The sequence below is a fragment of the Amphiprion ocellaris genome, chromosome 4, assembly GCF_022539595.1.
Source record: "Amphiprion ocellaris isolate individual 3 ecotype Okinawa chromosome 4, ASM2253959v1, whole genome shotgun sequence".
NCBI lineage: Eukaryota > Metazoa > Chordata > Actinopteri > Pomacentridae > Amphiprion > Amphiprion ocellaris.
Window position 1 is genome coordinate 10,394,639 of NC_072769.1, and position 20,582 is coordinate 10,415,220.

Here is a 20,582-nt window from a genome sequence, read left to right on the forward strand (position 1 = left end):
GTGATATATTTTGCAGATTCAATTATAGTAAGACAGTGTGATTTATTTTCTAGTGAAACATGGTAAAATTTCATATTTTTTTTTTAAAAAAAGAGCAAAATACCATTTAAGATTTTTGATGTGGATACTATTTACAGCTTTGACCTGTTTTTTTAGACTTAACATATAAAATAATACTTTCTTTTCTTGTGATTTTACTATTTTTTCTGCAATTTAACAAAACAGGGAAAATCTGTAAAATAACAGTAAATTGTTCAAAAAATACAGTTAAAACCTGACAGTGTGACTCTTACTACTAATGTTTGGACGGGTTCTTGGATTTCCTACCAGTCTGAAGCGTTTTCTCACCGACTGTTTTGACTTGCTTGTTATTTTTCAAACCCTTTACCAATTTCCATTTGGTTCACTGACCTGCAGAGCAGCTTCACCATCTCAGTCCTTATGTTAAAGACAAATATTTGCAAATTCATTCGGATTAGATAAACCAGATCCACTGTTTTCTAAAATCATATGACACTGAGCTCAACATTCATCTCTGAAAAGCAAAATTGCAAAAGAAAAAATAGTGACAGATTCCAGTAAAAAAAAACAACAACAACAACAACAACTGTGAAAGCAACTGAATCAGGGGCTGCTCCAGAGGGCAGAAGGTTGACTGGGGCACACCGACTCCTTCACAGCCTAATGTTTCAACACACAGTAGAGCTGAATTAATCCAATGTTCCAGTTTCCCTTTTTGTCCTCTGAAAAAAAAGCTTTGAACTGTCAGGGACTTGTTGTATGTTCTATTCAGGACACAGCATTACCTGTAATCAACAAATCATTTGACCTACTTAGGTTATTGCATAATTTCACTGATTAGAGTTCACAGAGTTCCCTTTTTTTTGAGCAAACTGGACCTTTCGTATGATGTTTCAACACATTTCTCTACAGCCAAAAACCAAAGAGCAACTTTTTGCTTTCTGGAAACTCATCGTTATGGTTTATGCCGTCATGCTTCTCTGCCTCATTTAAACAAACAGTCACATCAAATAGTGGAAGTGGTGCTCATTAAAACTCTGCATGTGTCGTGAAGTTCTGAATGTATATCACAGCATGTGTTCTTGTGACACAGTCAATCAACTCTGAACAAACATGGAGGAGTTGTGACCTTTGTGCTCAATCAATAGGAGCTTCAACTAACATCTGATTGGATCATCGCTGGTTTGTTACCCAGCGGCCCTCGTGGTGACTCATCCACACCCAGATGCAGGGACACTGAGGAGACTTCACCCCCGACAAAATGTCCCCAACTCTGGCTTTGCTGCTTCTCAGCCAAGTCGCTTTCTACACAACTGTAACATCCAAGAAAGGTAAAATGGAGCAGGATAAATGCATCTGTATTTGTATTTTTTGCAGGAAAATTAGTTTTCATCATTACTGTTATCAGTCGCTGTCCTGTATTTGCAGACATTTTTGCACCTTGTGCAACTTTTGATGCTCGCTATGACTGAACATCTTACATATTACTAATGCAATTCAAAATGTAGCTGCAAAGCCTGTACAGCTGCATTATTACTGTGACTCTTGCCCTCTATATTTCCAGTTAAAATGCATTCTCTTCACCCAGTATGTGGCCGACCTCCTGTCTCTGATGGCATCGATGAAACGATCCTAAAACGCGTGTACGAGATTGGAGAGGAGGTGAGCCTCACATGTGGACAAGGATACCTGCCTTCAACAGCGACAACGAGCAGAATAACCTGCACCGACACAGGAGGATGGACACAGTCCAACCTGGCATGTTCCCGTGAGTCAAGGCCGTGGTGTTATATTTAGTTCTTGAACTTTCTGTCCTCCATTTGACAGAACAGTATGTAGAAAGTGCGGGCTGTGTGTGGGCAAATATCGGCTCAAAAGTACATTACAGTACTGCTAACCTTACAGAAAAGTTACACAATGTTTCTCACAATCCTCAAAGAAATCCGTGCATTATGTTGGAGGGTTTTCTTTACTCCAGAGAGGTCTGGTTTCATCTGTCTGACCTGTCACACAAATTTTTAAAAAAATCTTCCAATATGACCTCAATAAACTTCTATATTCAGAACTCTTGTGCAACCTGCAGTTTAAAATAGTTTCATCCACATCATTTTAGGCACGTATTGTATGATTGTGCAGTATGGTCACTGTAAGCACAAAGGAAAGTGATATCTCAAAAAGACGGCATCTGTGATCTGTTACCTGACATTTGTTGCAATGTTATCAGCCTATAGATTCAGCCAACTGCAAAAACAAAAGAACATCAGGCAGTTATTCACATACTACTCGTCGTGCATTTTATTTCTGGATTAAAAACACTCAACAGAAATACTTTATGAGCACAAAGGCTCAGAGGCTTATCCACCGCAACAATGAGCAACAGTCAATGTAATACAAGCTGAAGATAGTTTTCAGCAATTTTCTCATGAGAAATGGGGATATTAGTTTGTTTTTTTGTTGTTGTTTTTAAAAACATCATTTGGTCTCGAAAGTGTAACCGTGACTAAAATAAAATGCTCTAATGTTATGAATATATTTCAGCATTGCAATATACATACAATTGTTTTTTTTTTAATGTGTACAAGGAATAGGTAAAATGAGTTTTTTAAAGAAACTATCAAGTGAAGCAAAAATGTACTAGTAACAAATGTGAAGAGTTTTTTGTAGCAGATGGATTCCCAAATAAAGAAGACACCAAACCACAAATGCTCAAACACAGGAACAAGTAGCATTAAAGGAGATGTTGTCTTATTAAATCAGTGCGGGCTGTTTTTATTATCCTGTTGATTATTCCACACATGATTGATGATGTTCTGTAACCAACAAGAGATGCAGATTCAACGTTGTCCGCACTCTATCATCCGTTCCGCAGCCAAGATGTGTCCGATCCCCAGAGCTCTGCAGCCGCTGGCGATGGGGAGGACAGAGGCTCCGTTCAAGAGTGTGCTCAACTTCACGTGATGATGGGTAAGAGTGAATTACACATCCAGTTCACATCCAAACCGATTCATGCAAGTTGTGTTTTCAATGATACATTTCAGAAAAATGGGAACTTTTGTTCATCAGGTATGTCATGCTAGGAGCCAATGAAAGCAGTTGTTTACATAACGGCACCTGGAGTAATCCACCACCTGTCTGCAAAGGTACTGCAGGGAAATATATGCAGAGGAAATGACAACAGATTCCATCAGGATCCAATAGAGGGCATATTTCATATTGTGTACAGTAAAAAAAGTTTTTAAAAAATAGACAGTTTTGATATAATTACAAAACTTTTCTGTAGATTTTTGGTTCATTAATTGATGCATTTATTTTAAGTTTTTAAACAAACACACGTCATATGTTTAAAGATGGATATTTTGTTGCATAGGCAGCAGCATAAATTGCATTTTGACATGAGCTTATTGTGCTTAACTTTAACTGTTCTCAGAGCTGATGTCAGTATAACCCTATTTTCTTTATTTTACCATTCCTTACAGCTGTGAACTGTCCCCTGGCCTTGCCACCAAGAGATGGGAGGATTGTCCACGACAAGCCGATCACTGGATCCACCACCATGTACGGACAGGGCTGGACGTATGAGTGTAATCCACCTAAAGCACCCAGTTATGAGAGAGGATCCTGCAGGGCTGATGGAACCGTACCTGATCCACCAGTGTGTCGAGGTGCTCAGACATGTGGCACGACATTTTCACAATTATACACAGTCTCATGGCTTCCTAAAATATCAGATAACATGTGTTGCATACTCCAATCATGCATAACATTATGACCACCTGCTTAATATGTGTTGGTCTCCTTTATGCTGCTAAAACTCCTCTGACTCAGAGGGGCATGTACACGGGACCTCTGTGGATGTCCCATGGAATTCTGTGGGTGCTGTGGGTTTGCAGGGTGGCACCTACCCAGATCAGGCTTATCTTGTCACATCCCACAGATGCTCGATAAAATTTGGATCTGAGGAGTGCAGAACCTGGGTGAACAGCTTAGCTCTGTTGTGTTCCCCGAGCCACTTCTGAGCAGTTTCGGGGTGGATTGTCCTGCTGAAGGTGACAACTGGCATCAAGGACTGCTGTTGACATGGGGTGTGAGGGGTTGGGGGGGTTTCTTGACCCGCAGTGTTTAGGTGGGTGGTACATGTCAAACATGAATGTCAGTATTTAAGGTTTCCCAGCAGAACATTGCATTATAACAAGATTATCGATGTTATTCACTTCACCTGTCAGTAGTCACAATATTGTGGCTGCTCGGTATGTATACACAGTATAAACAAAAAAATAAGAAAAATTATTTTAAAAAACTGTAATGTTTTGGCAGTTAGGGGGCAAAAAAAGTAGAAAATATTTATCTTATAAATACAGTAATTTTGCATAATTAAAATACATTTTCTAGCTTTGATTTTTACATGAGATCATGTGTATTTATTTGTGTTTAATTTATTAGATAGATAGATAGATAGATAGATAGATAGATAGATAGATAGATAGATAGATAGATAGATAGATAGATAGATAGATAGATAGACAGACAGACAGACAGACAGACAGACAGACAGACAGACAGACAGACAGACAGACAGACAGACAGACAGACAGATAGATAGACAGATAGATAGATAGATAGATAGATAGATAGATAGAGTATTTTTACTGTTCACCAATACTTGTAGATCTTACACACTGATGGAAACACACTCATTTAACATTTTTGTCATGAAACTGCCTTTAATTATACAAGAAATCTGTCATTCAGCAAATACATCTTTGTAAAACTATAGAACTAAACTTTCTTTTTTTGCTGATTGTCACTACCTTTATCTAATTTTAGATTTATATTCACAATATTAAACTCAAATTTAATAATTACATCTTATAAATCCAAAGGAAATATTAATAAAATGACACAATGCATTTAAAAATGTGTTTTAAAAGTCTTTTTATGTCAAAAAATTCCATTCTCTTTTTAATGGTTTTTAAGGTTTTTAATGGTATTTTACATAAGACATACAAATTCAGATCATACTTTAATGTCTAAATGTATTATTATTAATTTTCATATATTTCAAACGTGTAACATAAAACTTTGGTTTATCTGTATATGTATACTTCTGTTTAAAGTGTGAGCTTTTTGCATCACCTTTTACTACAAAACATGTTCTTGTTTTGTTGCTGTAATTGTTTCTTTCAATTTGACCTCATATTGCAGTTTTAGCAATTACATATTTCTTCCTCCACACCTTTTCCTAGAGGTGAGCTGCTCCATCCCGACAAACATACCTAACGGCGTCATCACCTTTGCTGTGATGAGACCACACGGCTACAAGGAGAAGGTTAAATACGCCTGCAATGAGCACTACGTTCTGGACGGCCAGGCTGAGATTCAGTGCCAAAACACAGGAAACTGGTCATCAAAGCCAGTCTGCAGGGGTGAGTAATGGGAAAATCTGATCTTCCTTCAGGCTGGATTTCTATATTTATGTTACATCACTGCGAAACATCGTGGATGCAGGTTCAGCAGTCAACTTGTAAACTAAATGCGCCCAGATATGCTGGGAATGTAGGTGTGGAAATTCTGATTATCTTTAAACCTGCAGTGATTTTATATGTCTGGTGAAAGGTGCTTTAGCTGCTGTGTTTTTCTACCCAGCTCCCTGCACAGTTGGCATCAAAAGAGGCCGGATCTTCTACAACGCCAAGAAGATCTGGATCGCAGACCTGAAGCCAAACAGAGTTCTGCATGGAGAACACGTCGCCTTCTATTGTCTGAACAGAGCTGACAAGTGTGGCTACCCAGTGGTCAGCACCTGTAATGACGGATCCCTCCCCATCCCAGAATGCTTTGAGGGTGAGTTTTTGCCAGCTGGATAAGTCTGTTTCAGGCTGCTGTGATCAACAATGACCGGCGTTCGTCTAACAGAGATGTAATACAAGCTTTCAATAGAGATAGTTCTAAAACTTTGGCATCTTGCGCAGGTGCAAAGCGTCCATTTAAAATTGTGTCTATAGGAAACAAGTTGATTCATAACATCACATATTTTTACGTTACCTAGATTATATACTGCATGAAGGATTGTGGATATTTATAAATGAGCTTCGGCACAACTTACTCCTATGGTTTGCATGCTTTCACTGGCAGCAGTACAGTGCATATGGGTTGCAGATGTCTTTAGAAAAACAGCAATACAGTCGAATGAAAATATTTTCTGACTGGCTGCCTCTTTTTTTCTCCCTTCTCTTTTAGAACCAGGCCAGCTCGAGTACAGGTTGAAGGCTAAAAGTCTTCCATCAGAAATCACCATGTGTGCTTCTTCTCCCCCTGCGAGTCCAACAAGCTCCGCAGCACCTGCATGATTAACCTCACAGAATGATTCACTGCATTATATGTTATGACAGAGGCCAACTTTGTTAATGGACATTGTTCATTTTGTAATTTTCAACTGATAACAAAATAATCGCGGTAACTATGAATAAAATATTGACTGTGTTCCTTGACACTCGTGCACCCCTGAGAGAGAAGATGAACTGGAAAACCTTTGGTCATCTTTAATTTCCAATATATAGAGCACACATATACAAAGACATATGCAGTGCATATTTTGCAATAAAATATGTAGAACTGAACTATGTGTCATTTAAAAAGTTTAAACTGAATAAAGCATAACAGATATTGCAGAGGAAGCTATGTAGGGATAAAATGTAGCCAATAATACTACTAATATCATATATTCAATAATAGCAATATATAATATTAATATTAATATTAATAATCTTTGTTTAGGGCTGCACAGTGGCATGGTGGTTAGCCCTTTTGTCTTGCAGCTAGAAGATCCCCAGTTCGCATCCCAGCCTTCCTGGGATCTTTGTGCATGGAGTTTGCATGTTCTCTCTGTACAGGTGTGGGTTTTCTCCAGGTTCTCCAGCTTCCTCCTACAGTCCAAAAACATGCTGAGGTTAATCTGTTATTCTAAATTGCCCGTAGGTGTGAATGTGAGTGTGATTGTTGTCTGTATATGTAGCCTTATGTAGGATTAAGCGGTGTATAGATAATGGATCTTAGTTTATAAAGCCTTTTTCAAAACAGACAGGTCATAAAAGCATCAGGTTATAAGAGGAAAAAGAAGACAGATAATTTACTGCACAACAACCAATGAAATAAAAGTATCAAAAGGAAAGAATGCAAAAGTTTATAAAGGAAAGAAAAGACAGTTCAAATGGAATTCAGTCTCAAGTAAAATCAGGAAAGGATCTCCAATAAAAGCATTTGTTAAGAAGGGACTTTCCTCAGGCAGACTGTTCCAGACCCTCAAACACCTATCAAACACCTAAAATCTCATCTCCCTGTGTTAAAATTACATATTTAGAAGTTTTTGAATGAAAATAATCCGTTGGTGCTTAAAAAATGTCTTACATTTATCTTTAAACTGTTGCCTCTGTTAGAATGAGCAGCTCTATAAAGTCACCGCCTCTTTCTCCACGTATCACTGCAGCTTGAGCACACCAGCTCACCTACGTTTCTGTTCAAACACTGTAAAACCACAGTGGTAAAGTGTAATACTGGAGTAATTCAGCTGTATGTCTTGGAAAGTTTAAACTGACTCTAATGAAGAATAATGATATGGAAAGTCCCAACCTGCAAGCTAACAAGTTACTCCCTTTGTTTTGTTTCATATATCATGGAAATTTGCTATAACTGTGAAGCACAAATGTAATTGGATAGGATTCATAGATTCTAAATTTGTAAGGGATTTGTTTTTGGCCATATAAGAAACGCTGAGTTCATCTTTTTAAAAACAAATAGCCTTTTATGGATGCACTGTACCTCAAACCTTTTCTTCTGACTCCTTTTCTTAGAATCATATGCAGCCTTTTCAGAAACAAGCTGAGCTAAATTATAGTCGCTCCACTGAATAAAATAGTTTCCCTAACAGTAAACATGCATGAACATGAAAGAAACAGACAATAAATGAGAATCTGAGAGTTCATAATTCAGCTTGAATGAATGTTTATTTCGATCATGCTGTTTTTTCTAGCAAACAAAAACACCATTTTGATTTGATTTTCACAATCTTTAGTCTAACATTTTGATATGTAGCAATCTGTCCTGGTCATGTTAGAAAGGTAAGGGGTCATGGTGTTTCAAATAATAGTTTTATACCTTATATATCCACAGTCCAAATCATCTAATAGTACTAGAGAGAAACTGAGCGTTGATATTGTGTGTAAATTTAACATATAGTCGATTTCAGGGTAAGGAATCAACGAGGTTCAACAATAATGGTTGAGAAAAATGATCTCCTGTTAAAAGCCAATGGGCTGTTCAGAGAAGAGAGGCTGTCATACTTTGTGATATTGACCTGACACCCGTTACTGGATGTTGAATTTCATTAATTCACAGCCTATTTTTGTGTGATTCTAATCTTCACATGCTGCCTTTACTGCTCTTATGTGATATTATGAGGTGATAGAGGGGCTGGAGCTCAAGCTCGAACCACTTTAGCGCAACTTGCGTTAAAAATGAATGGAAAAGGACTCAATAAAACTTGAAAGCATAACAGGGTTAGAAATAAAATGCTAAATAGCTAATGGATTCTTGTGGAAAGGTAAAAGGCAATTACACGTTCCCTTGAATTTTTGTGTTTCTTTATTACAACCTATTTGAATTTGGACAAAAATATCAAACCTGTAGATGCTTCCTCAGTGAAGCATTATTTTGGTATGTTGTATGACTTTACTAATTTCTAAGAATCCGAAATTTGTGCTAATCTGAGAATTCAGTCTTTTTGTACTAAGATTACATGACAGTTAATCACTATTTCTGTAAGAGGAATTTTTGCTTAATTCATGGTGTTGCATACAGATACCAAGCATTCAAGTGCAATATCCAGAACAGTTAGATGTTTCTGTTTATTTATATTGCAGCAACAAGGGAAAGTCCACTCTTGGACATTTTCACTTCCAGTAAAATGTCACATGGATGATTGTTACTCTGTTATTGAAAAAAAAAAGAGTAGATAACAAAACAGTGATTGTCGGTAAGCAGTTACTTCATGTTGCTCTTATCTGTTTACTTTTAGAGAAACACAAACAGCAGTGAAACGGGGAGCAGAGTCAGTATTTGAAGCAGAGACCACAGGAAAGAACCGAGGAACGTCTGTGAATTTCCACAAAGGATGGAACGCATGTTGACTTTGTTTCTGCTTTGTCCGGCTTTGTTTTTTACTACTGTGACATCTCAACGAGACAATGGTATTATTACTGGCTTTTATTTGGCATTATATGGCTTAAACTGCATGTGTATAGAATTATTTATTCCAGTGTTTTTATGGCTTTAGCATCAGGGTATATTGAGTTCTTTGGAGTGCACGGATTCAGAGTAATTTTTATTTTTATTAGATGTTTGAAATTATTTTTTTCATGTTTTGCTTCCTAAAGAAGCGGTTAGAAAAATGTATTCCCTAAATACTAAATAACAGTGCTGACTCAACAGAATATTTTTTCAAGTTACGGTTTAATCAGATGTTGCCAGAACTAAAAATATAAATGAACTTTATTTGAAATGGCTGATTATATATATTTAATGGTTATGTAAAACAGAATTTATGTTGTTTGAGGAAAAGTGGGCCAAATACAGTCCTGAACAGAGTTTATTTTATTGTGTTTATTCAGAGGAGTAACCTTCCAGTAAATATTGCTCTAAATTAGCAGCATTAAAACCAACTGTAGCACACAGTATTGATATTTCTTTATTAACAGATTGTTTAGTTTAGGAAAACAGTGTAATCAGTACATGTTGTATGGCATTTAAGATAGGCATGAATGATTCACTCCTATTGCAATAACCCAGATGTTCACTTGCTCATAGTGGTAATATCACAGGATTAGCATTTTGGAGTTCTTGCAAAAGGTATAAGTGACTATACTACGCAAATCTACTGGAATATGTTTTTAACCACTTCAACAGTCTGCACACAATTATCAATAAATCTTTTTGTTTTCGCAGTATGTTTGAGGCCGAACTTGGCTGACACCATTGAGATGGCCGGGCTCCAGAGGTACTTCAACCCCGGGGTGGAGTTAGCCCTGTCCTGTATAGACGGATACACCCCTGTGTTGGGCCCTCGCAAGATCGTCTGCACTGTCAGCGGAGAGTGGACAAAAACCAGATTCTTGTGCACACGTGGGTCTCCATTATTCTAGCGAGAAATGAAAGTCAGACTGTCTTGTGTGGCAAATGTAGAAAACAGAAACACCTGGAAGAATATTTTAGTCTTAATATTTGCACGATACTTTCATTTCAGTTATAATAATGACTAATATTCTAATATGTTCTATAGGTGTCAGAATTTTCCATTGTTATATAAACTTTTCTAGACTTATTTTAATCTTCAGGCTTCGTTTTATTACTTTAAATGATTTTTCAAAATTAATTAAGCAATTTTTTAAAGACTAGAATAGAATAGAATAGAATAGAATAGAATAGAATAGAATAGAATAGAATAGAATAGAATAGAATAGAATAGAATAGAATAGAATAGAAAGCAGAAAGAGGAAAGCGACCACCACTACAATAGAAAAATACTAAATATAAAATACATAAATATAAATTTAAAAGAAAAATATACTAATTGCCAAATGAAAAAGAAAAGTGCACAACTTTAGGACCTTTGGGGAAGAACAGTCACAAAGAATGTGAAGCATATCTATTCGTATAGCACATTTTCATAGATTGTAGTACAAAAATTTCCACCATATATTACTTTAAATAATATGTTGATTACTCTGTTATTTTGTGAGATATGAAGTAGAGAATCTGTGGCAAAAAACATGTAAGAGTGGGATTTTGCAGAGCTTGATCACAATTTGACAAAGGATGTAATGACTTGAGAAGATGTGCCACAAAGTGTTAATTTATTAAATAAAAAAATAATTGAATAGCAAAATGTATAATTTACTGCTACCATATTCTCTCCTGCAGCAAAGCGGTGTCCATATCCTGATCCACTGCCTAATGGAGAATTGTACTATGAGGATACGATCTATCAGAGTACCATCAACTATACTTGTAATGAAGGGTAAAGCAACAACATCAGTTGTGTTATTGTGTTAAATATGTCAAAACTCTGGGCCTACACTGCAGCTATAACCTAATGAAACTCCCAGATGTGCTCAAAAACAGCTGCAGTGGCTGCTGTTGTTGTCTAAAGCTTAGTTCACACATGTATTTTCAGCATCTTTAATGAGGTGCAAAATTTCATTAGTACATTAATAATAATACTCCTCTGAAAAATCAATGTTTGAATTGAAATGCATTTAACCTGATTTTGATTCAGTGTGTTTTCTGGCACTGCACAGGTATGTTTTGACTGGATCCAGCACTTCTGTGTGCCAAGCCAATGGAACCTGGAGCACACTTGTACCAGAGTGCACACGTATGTAATCTTACATCTTTACACAAAGCGATTTACATAAAAAGCACATGTGAAGTTGCCATCACTGAGAAATGTTGCCCTCCAGCTTGACACCAGGTCACTGAAAACACGGTTACTTCTTATGCAGAAATGGATCACAAATTAGCAACCACTTGGTTAGCCAGACTGTAAATGTGAACAAACACTTACTTATGAACAATAGGAAAATAATTACAGCAGGAGTACATACCAGTAAATATAAATGAGCATGTTGTGTCTCTTCTGTTGCAGCTGTGACCTGTGATCTTGCTCCAATCCCACAATTTGGGATGATCATTTATGATACGACAGTCAGAGGGAACATCACATACTACGGCACCACAGGGATGTACAGATGCCATCCTCCATATGCACTTATTGGAAATCCCAGAGCAGAGTGCACAGCCAGCGGCACCTGGACCAAGACACCTGAATGTAAAGGTACGAAGATTTTAAAAAGCAGGAGCTGAGTATTAGCAGAGTCACTGCAATAATATTTTATTGATGAAAACCATCCTTTCAAAAGTAAAAGAGAACTGAAAAAGTACATTTCAGTCTTCTACAATGGAATAAGACTTAAGAATAGAAAACTCAACACAGACTTTGCAGGAATGTAAATGTTCAAATTTAAATTTTTTTCTGAGTGCAAAATCGCACACACCAAAGAAGGCAACCAAAAATAATGAGTTTTTTTCACAGAAGAAAGAATTATTTTTTGCTTGGGAAAAAAAGGACAACATTTTCAGCTATTTCAGACCAACTTTAATGCTAGATATTAAGTCTTTGCTGTCCAATGTTTAGTAAAGACTTCTAAATTAAAGGTCCAGATTCGTGGGGTTCTGTTGGCATAAATGGAATATGTTATTAATTTATAATCACCTGAAAATAAGAACAGTTGCCGCATGCACGTCTGGTTTTGAAACAGCCAAAAACAGTACACGTCACCCCCACTGTTCGGAACGCTTCACTGGCTTCCAGTTGCTGCCCGCATAAAATTCAAAACTCTGACACTTGCATTCAATACTAGAATGAAAACAGCTCCCTCCTACCTGAACTCTCTCATTCAGGTCTACATTCCCTGCGGCTCACCACGCTCAGCCAACAAAAGGCTCCTGATACAACCACCACTCCAGGGCCGGTCGATAGCCAGACTCTTCTGTTCTGAGGTTCCCCGGGGGTGGAACGAGTTACCAAACTCTGCAGAGTCTCTCTCAGTCTTTAAGAAAAGACAAAAAATACAACTCTTCACTGAAGATCTTTGCAACTGACAGACTGCAAAAAAATTTTTTTAAAATTTTAAAAATCCTACTACATCTGCACTGCCTGTATCTACTCTCAGATGTTTGTCGCTTTGGATAAAAGCGTTTGCTAAATTGTAGAATTGTAGTTGTATTGTCATTACCGTAGAATGAGCCCTTTAAATGCAGCAGACTTGCTCATTTTCAAACAATTTCTAAACCCGTCTACAAGCTTGGAAGGGAAGCGTGAAGCAAGGAGTATTGGTTTGGTTGCAATCCTCAACTTCGCCACTAGATGCCACTAAATCCTCCACACTGATCCTTCAAGTTGGGAAACTGAGAAGTTGTCTTAACATATTTGATGAGGTCTTGCTAAACATGTTAAAGTGTTAAACAGATAATGAAAATATTCTATGTAATTCCTCAATTGATCATGAGTGGTTTGATAACCTTTATTTACAATAAAAATACTCACGTGTAAATGGTTGTAAGAAAGACAGCATGAATGAGTAAACATTTCATTAATGGACAAACAGTTATCGTTCGTTTTGCCACAAGGCATGAGGCGAAATCTACATCTTGTAGAGAAACAAATCAAGACAAAACAGTCAACAAAACAGTCCCACAGGACATGGGTGAGTTTTTCACTGAATTGTCGGAAAGTAAATTACTTTCTTCAAGTTCCAGTGTGTCATAATTATGCACAGTTCCATCATCTTCAGGGGAAATTTATCATCAACTTACAACACCATGAGCAAAGAATTGGAAAAAAAAAATCTGAAAACACATAGAGATAGAAGACGTGTTCAGCGATGTTTTTATTAATGGACTAAACTGTTCCTTTACAGTGGTGACCTGCCGTCCACCGCACAACATTGCCAGAGGCTACATGTCAACCACTGACCAGAGAGACTTTGACTTCATGGAAACAGTCAAATATGGCTGCACTGGAGACTTTGTGCTGGAGGGAAGTCAGGAGATTGTTTGTCAGCAGGATGGGAATTGGTCTGAAAAGCCATCCTGCAAGGGTAGGGCTACACCCAATATTACAATCTTTTATAACACGTATTTTCAGCAATATGTTACTTGGGAGGTTTTACTGTTTGAAGGACATCTGACTGTAATGTACACTTTCTTTTCAAAGAAAGTGTCACAGAAGCAACATTGTCTTCATGTATTTACCAGTTTGAATTTCTCTATTTCTTGTCCTGTAACGTCTATTGGTATAAATCCCATCCCAGCTGCATTTCATTACATTTGCTTGCAATTATGTTTCCTAGCCTGTTTTGACTTACACAGAGGTATAATACAATCGATAAATAGCCTAAATCTTAAACGCAAAACAGTACAGTACGATGAGAAAATCTCTAATGGATTATTTTTCTTTGACTCAAAGCTCCCTGCGAGGTTAGCATAAACAGAGGGAGGATATTATACAAAGGAAGAAGAATCTGGATTAAGGACTTCGAGCCAAACAAAGTCTTACACAAAGAAATAGTCTCAGTCTACTGCAAGAACGCGGCCAGGAAATGTGGTTATGCTGTGCCAACCCAGTGCATCGACGGAAGACTCCAAATCCCTGAATGTTTTAAAGGTAATGCATATTTCTTTAAAAAAATACATTTAACATCATTAAACAGCACATTAGTCAGAAGAGCTTCTTTTTGTCACTTCTGAGCCTCACAGTCGTGTGCAGTACCAAGTTTGCAGCGTTAGCTATACAAAATCAAATTGAAATTAATGTATATTACTGAGTGCTTTTCAAATCCCAGTTGCCAACTAAAAGAAATAAATGGAACTGTGTTTCGTAATTCCGTTTTTGTTTCAGAAAATGGTAATACTTAGTTTAGCATTAGTAGAGCAGAGCTTCACCTGACATGGACTTGGCTGGATTAATCTACTTGAGAAGCACAGATGAGTTATTGAGTCACAGTTAAACCCCCGTTGCTCCCCTTCTCCATGCATTGTATACACTACATCTATATTCTTTTAAATAGTTTGAATTTGCTCTAATATTGGCTAGAATAATACAGGTCTATTAAGTAGGTTGTGATACAGGGATCGTGCACAGTACTTTGCTTCAAATTAGTTAATAAAGCAGCAGGACCTGTTATGTATCAATAGATGTTGAGGCTAAGTTGAGCATATTTCCACGATCCCAAGTAAAATTATGTTTAAATATGGAATACAGCTTCAGATGTCAGAGTGAGTTTTTAATGTCTGAATCTGAATTAGGCTTAATCGCAATATAAGAGGCAGATTTTGTAACTAACTGCATTTAATAATTAATAATAATAATAATAATAATAATAATAATAATAATAATAATAATAATAATAATAATAATAATAATAATAATAATAATAATAATAAATGTATTTATAAAACGCTTTCAGTCAAAGTGCTGTACACAGAAATAAAAACAGTAAAAAGATAAAAAACAGTCAAAACAGATAAAAACAATAAAAAGAAAATGTTTAAAAAAGCCATCAGTAAAACAAAGAATCTAAGATTCATATGTAAAAGTAAACGAGTGGGTCTTCAGCTTACTTTTAAATACATTAATGGAAGATGCCTGCCTGATTTCAGCAGATAGACTGTTCCATAATGTTGGTGCCCGGAATGAAAAAGCCCGTTCCCAACAGTCTTTTTACGGACCTTTGGGATATTCAGAAGCCCAGTCCCCTGGGAACGAAGAACCCAAGTGGGGACAAACGGGTTCACCAGGCTGGATAGGTACAATGGGGCAATTCCATTTACAATTTTGTAGGTTAGTAGCAGCACCTTCAAGTCTGGTCTGACATGAACAGGTAGCCAGTGCAGAGAGGCCAGCACTGGAGGAATATGCTTGTATTTACTCGCTCTGGTCAGAACACAAACAAATTTCATATAGCAACCAAATATCCACCAAACAGAGCTGCTGTAGATTCACAGATTCTCATCCAGATCAAATTCTAGGAGCTTCAGGAAAAAGGCAACTATATTTCTCTCAGTGAGTCGGTGAAACAGTGAATGTAAAACTTTACTCAAATTAGGAAGACTGAAATAATTAGTAAATGTCAGTACAAGTAGAATATTTACAGACTCCTACAAATAATCACCTGACTTGGCCATATAGGGATTACATAAAGCAAAACTTATTGCTAGTATCACAATCAACAAAAATGAATAGACAAAGCAAAGCAAGAAACAGGGATTCTTCAGGTGTCTGTTTTCTCAGAATGAACAACAGAACAACATTCTAGCTCAGTTCCTTTTGTCCGTCACGTGATAATGTTTTTCTCTGCACTCTTCTACTATAAAGGATAGAGTTATAGTAACTGTGTCCATTCTAACTTAGTCTGTGTATCTGTGTGTCTCTTTCTAGAGCCCAGTTATGCTGATTATAACTTCCATTCGAGTTCACTTCCTTCTGAAATCACTCAGTGCTGAACCAGTGGCAGATTGAACCCTCTGATGACTATTAAAACCACTGCAACATGGAAGAAGTGTTGGTGTGTTCTGGTGACTGATATTAAAGAATATGGTTTGACTCGAGCTGTGTTTTGTTTTTTTTGTTTTTTTTTTGCTGTTGAATGTAACACAATCCTGACAAATTCAGTATTTAATGCATGTTTCTATCTGACTCAGTAAGAAAGTGTGACTCAGTACACTTTGTACTGAGTCAGATAAAAACATGTATTAAATATTGAATGTCAGAAGTAGATACAAGTGAAAAGTTCTTTGGAATTTTCCAAAGTCTCTGTTTTTGAAAGGCAATGAATTAATATGGTCCAAGCAGCACATTTACTGGTGCAAGCTGCTATTATATTGCAAAGCAAAGTTCCGTTAAGTCTTGTGAAGGGGGAATATAAGGATCATTAGCAGGGATGTGGTGGAGGGGAAACGCATACTGTCACATACATTTCATGTCGTTTTTTCCTGCCCCAAACATGGGATTCCACTTGTGCTCTGCTACAGAACAAAACCTCATCATTGGCCTCAAGAACTGCTTCATGGTTTCTCAGTTTGCAGCACATACTGTTACAGAAACATTTGCACTGGCAGGAGGAGCGAGAGGCTGGCTGACAACCCCAGGCAGCCACATACGCTTTAGATAATAAATCAATATGTAATCTGTGGCTGTATTGTACAGACAAACGCCCAGCGTGGCACATGAGACCACTGGTGGTTTTAGGAATGGCAACGTCAAAGCTTTTGGTCTGTAAAGGCCCATTATTGAGTACATGCAGACAGAATAAGGAATCCAGATCTTCACGGATTGTTGCTGACACTCATGAGCTGCATGTGATTTTGTGTAAAATGCTGTTTTAGCTTCAGTAGTTGGTTAACTTTGATTCTGTCATTTCTATGCCCTAAATGTGGCACTGAGCCTCAAGTCTGAGTATTGCACATACAACAAGGTTGGACTAACAGTGAAACAAAGGACATCTTGTAGCCAATGTTTAAAAAATATTTGCATATCCATAACTTATGACTTTTGTAAATGAATAAGGTCATGTACATTGAATTGTAAGACTTTGGAAACAGGTAATCTAAGTTTTTAATGGAAACACATCTCACCCAACATGCAAGTGTGGGATCTTAAAGTATCCAGGTGGTAGCAGCTACAGCACATATGAGGGTACTTTAAAAAGTTATTGCTCTCATTAGAAAACATCGCAAGACAATGGTTGTCTCTGAGTTATTTTTCAACGCAGTTTCCTCTAAATTCTATGCACTTGGTCCACCTATATTCAAGCTTCGCTATCCCATCGTGGAAGAAGTTCACATCTTGAGCCTCCAAATACTCCTCAATGGCGTGAATGACCTCATCATCACTCTGAAAATGGCGACCGCTCAGGTGAGCTCTCAGTTTGTGAAATAGATAGAAGTCAGACGGTGTCAGGTCAGGTGAGTAAGGTGCGTGAGGCAACAGTTCGAAACGACATTTGGCTGCTTCTGCCACCTGTGCTGTACGGATGGGTGTAAAATCCTGAAGCAACAGCACTCCAGCTTGAAGCTTTCCTCTTCTTTTTTCTTTGATTACTTCTTTCAGCTTTTGCAGCTGTGATGGGTAATAGCCCCCATCAGTGGTTTGACCCTCCGGTAAGAAGTCAATCATTAACAATCCCTCACTGTCCCAAAACATGGAAGCCATCACTTTGCCCACAGACGCTTCTTGCTTGAACTTTTTGGGAGCTGGACCACCGGTGTGTCTCCGTCTGTGGTTCTTTGACTCAACATGAAAGTGGTGGATCCATGTCTCACAGTGGGTCACAAATCTGCTGAGGAATTTGGCTGGATCCGCCTGAAAACGAGCCAACAGTGTCCGCGAAATGTCCATCCTAGTGGACCTCTGATCTGGTGTCAACATCCGGGGAACCGACCGTGCAGACAGTTTGCTCATCCCCAAGATGTCAGTCAGAACAGCGTGAACCGAGCCCACACTGATGTCCACGGTTTCTGCTATGTGTTGGACAGTCACACGTCTGTCATTCATGACCATCAGCTGAATGGCCTCCACCTGAACCTCGCCGATTTTGGACGTCCCGACCGCGGGTCATCTCTGGTGCTCTCTCTGCCCTGCTTAAAGTCAGCAACCCACTTCTTCACGGTGGAATAACAGGGAGAGTTTTCACCGAGTGTGCTAACCATGTTTTTGTGGATTTCTTTGGCTGTCATTCCCTTTTTATGCAGATCTTTGATCACGGCTCTCGCTTCTTTCTTGTCCATGGTTAGTTAGGGTTTCACCCCTCTTACCTACTGATTCGTCTACATCTTTTTCTTATTCGTCAGCTTCCTTTTGCTTCTACTTCTGATTTGGCAGTTGGGAAACAGTGAATTAGTGCAATATCATCACCAGCTGGTCTGGAGTGTGGAGGATTGACCAAAGTAAAATAAAATAAAATAGATTTATTTAACGCAAACAGCCAGTGATGACCAAAGTGCTGTACAAGTTAACAGTCAGGCAGCAACAAAAATAAGTGCATACAGAAATCAATTTATAGAAGAAAATCAATTTGCATATAATAATAATAAAATATTACATTTTAAGATAAGATTAACAAAATGAGAAAAAAAAATTAGACCATTAAGAGCTACCAAAAGCCAAAGAAAGCATGTAGGTTATGCACAAAGTAGAGCAGAGACAGAGAAGTTCATAAATGTACCCAGGTGGCAACCCATGTATGGCTTTAAAAACGAATTAAAGAACCTCAAAGTCATAAGATCTTCAATATCGAATCTTGATTAACTTGTGTAATCAAGGGGATAATTGTATAACTTGTAAATGTTCTCCTCTCCGTTAACTTGGTTTGCCTAAGGTACTGGAAAATAATTTGATAACACACACTTCTGGAATTCAGATGATGTCAAATTTTACTTTTCTTTTCCTGAGTTTTGGGTCCGTTGTCTTCGTCTGTCTCATAATTATGACAATGTACCATAACGTGCTCTAAAGTCTCCTCCTCCCCCACAGTAGTCACATTTGCCAGTGTTGTTTTCCTATTTTGAACAGAAATCTGACTCTTGATTATTGTTTCCTCTCCAATTGTTATCGTTCCCACTTTCCTTTGCACTCTGCATAGTATTATCTTCCTTTTCTCTCTTCCTCCCATTGTATTTGTCACCTTTCCTTCAGTCTTGGCTTGATGATGTGTTTAATTTCTGTATTGCTGATGTTAATTTCCAAATTAATTAGAGTATTTTTATGGCCTTCTTTGCTGTCTTGTCTGCCATTTCATTTGCTTTTTACTCTGGTATGTACTGGTGTCCATAAAAATGTAACTTGTTTTCCCATCATTTGGAGTCTGTATAGTCATTGCTGTATTTCTATTAGGATATCTGCTCTGCTGTCTGAATTATTGTTATGTACACTGATAAGTGATGCTGAGCAGGTGATTGTGGTCTTGTGTTATTGCACCACTGTTGTGCCAAAAGGGGATTGTCTGCCCACAACTGACTGCAGTCCACAAACGCAATTAGAATTATCCTCATGTCTCTGCATAATTTTACCTCCTCTGTGTGCTACACAAACCAATTCAGTCCTTTTCAACCAGTTGAAATAGCTTTAAAGGACCAATTCAAGTCTTATAATGCAATTCCCACTTGCCAGAAGTCACCCCAGCACCTACGTTGTGGCTGAGATGTTATTAATGCATCAAAATGACTTGATTTAATTCATGAGACTCAGAAGGCTCCAACCTAAACATGAGAAACAACATTGTGATATTGTATACAATCTAGGTAAGCAACTCATGATTATTTTCTTTGTCAACTGATCTGTTGATTATTTTCTGGATTAACTGATGAATTTAGTTTGTAAAATCTTAGAATAGTGAAAAGTATCAGAGTTTCTCAAAGATGACATCCTTGAATGTGTCGGTTTGTCCAAAGAAATTCAGTTTAGTGTCATGGAGAATTATTGAAACTACCCATCCATCCATTATCTATACATTGCTTTATCCTCATTAGAGTTGTAGGCTGGAGCCTATCCCATCTGACTTAGTGCAAGGACAGGGGACACCCTGGACAGGTCACCAGTCTTTCACAGGGCTACACAGAGAGACAAACAAGCACACTCACACTCACACCTACAGAAAATTTTGAATCACCAATTAACCTCAGCATGTTTTTGAACTGTGGGAGGAAGCCAGAGAACTCGGTGAAAACCCATGCACGCACTGGGAGAACATGCAAACTACACACAGAAAGATCCTAGTTCCTACTTTTAGTTTCAATAGGATTCCTAGACTCTAACACTATTCATATGTAATAAGATGGAATCTGGGAATTATTATTATTTTACTTTTTTATTCTTTTTTTTAACGACTTCTTTTTTAAAAATCATTCAAACTAGTTAATCAATTATCAAAATCGTTGGTGAATCATTTAATAGT

At 37.6% G+C, this 20,582-nt stretch overlaps 1 protein-coding gene and 1 pseudogene across 1 annotated transcript; both read left to right on the plus strand.

The window, feature by feature from the left end:
* The first annotated feature begins 1,192 nt into the window (after window positions 1–1,192).
* Window positions 1,193–6,509, plus strand: LOC111576430 (beta-2-glycoprotein 1-like; annotated as a pseudogene).
* A 2,594-nt stretch (window positions 6,510–9,103) lies between these two features.
* On the plus strand, window positions 9,104–16,239 carry LOC111576432 (beta-2-glycoprotein 1-like). Its single transcript, XM_023282104.3, has 8 exons — window positions 9,104–9,263; window positions 10,018–10,194; window positions 10,993–11,089; window positions 11,370–11,446; window positions 11,717–11,905; window positions 13,551–13,730; window positions 14,099–14,296; window positions 16,070–16,239. The coding sequence occupies exons 1-8, from the start codon at window positions 9,188–9,190 to the stop codon at window positions 16,132–16,134; spliced, it is 1,059 nt and encodes a 352-aa protein (XP_023137872.2). The 5' UTR covers window positions 9,104–9,187; the 3' UTR covers window positions 16,135–16,239.
* The last annotated feature ends 4,343 nt before the right edge of the window (window positions 16,240–20,582 follow it).

Excerpts from the sequence above, each read along its gene's own strand:
- LOC111576432 (XM_023282104.3), top strand. The coding sequence starts at position 9,188 with ATGGAACGCATGTTGACTTTGTTTCTGCTTTGTCCGGCTTTGTTTTTT. Across the intron at positions 10,195-10,992 it reads AACCAGATTCTTGTGCACAC|CAAAGCGGTGTCCATATCCT; the intron begins GTGGGTCTCCAT and ends TCTCTCCTGCAG. Across the intron at positions 13,731-14,098 it reads TGAAAAGCCATCCTGCAAGG|CTCCCTGCGAGGTTAGCATA; the intron begins GTAGGGCTACAC and ends TTTGACTCAAAG.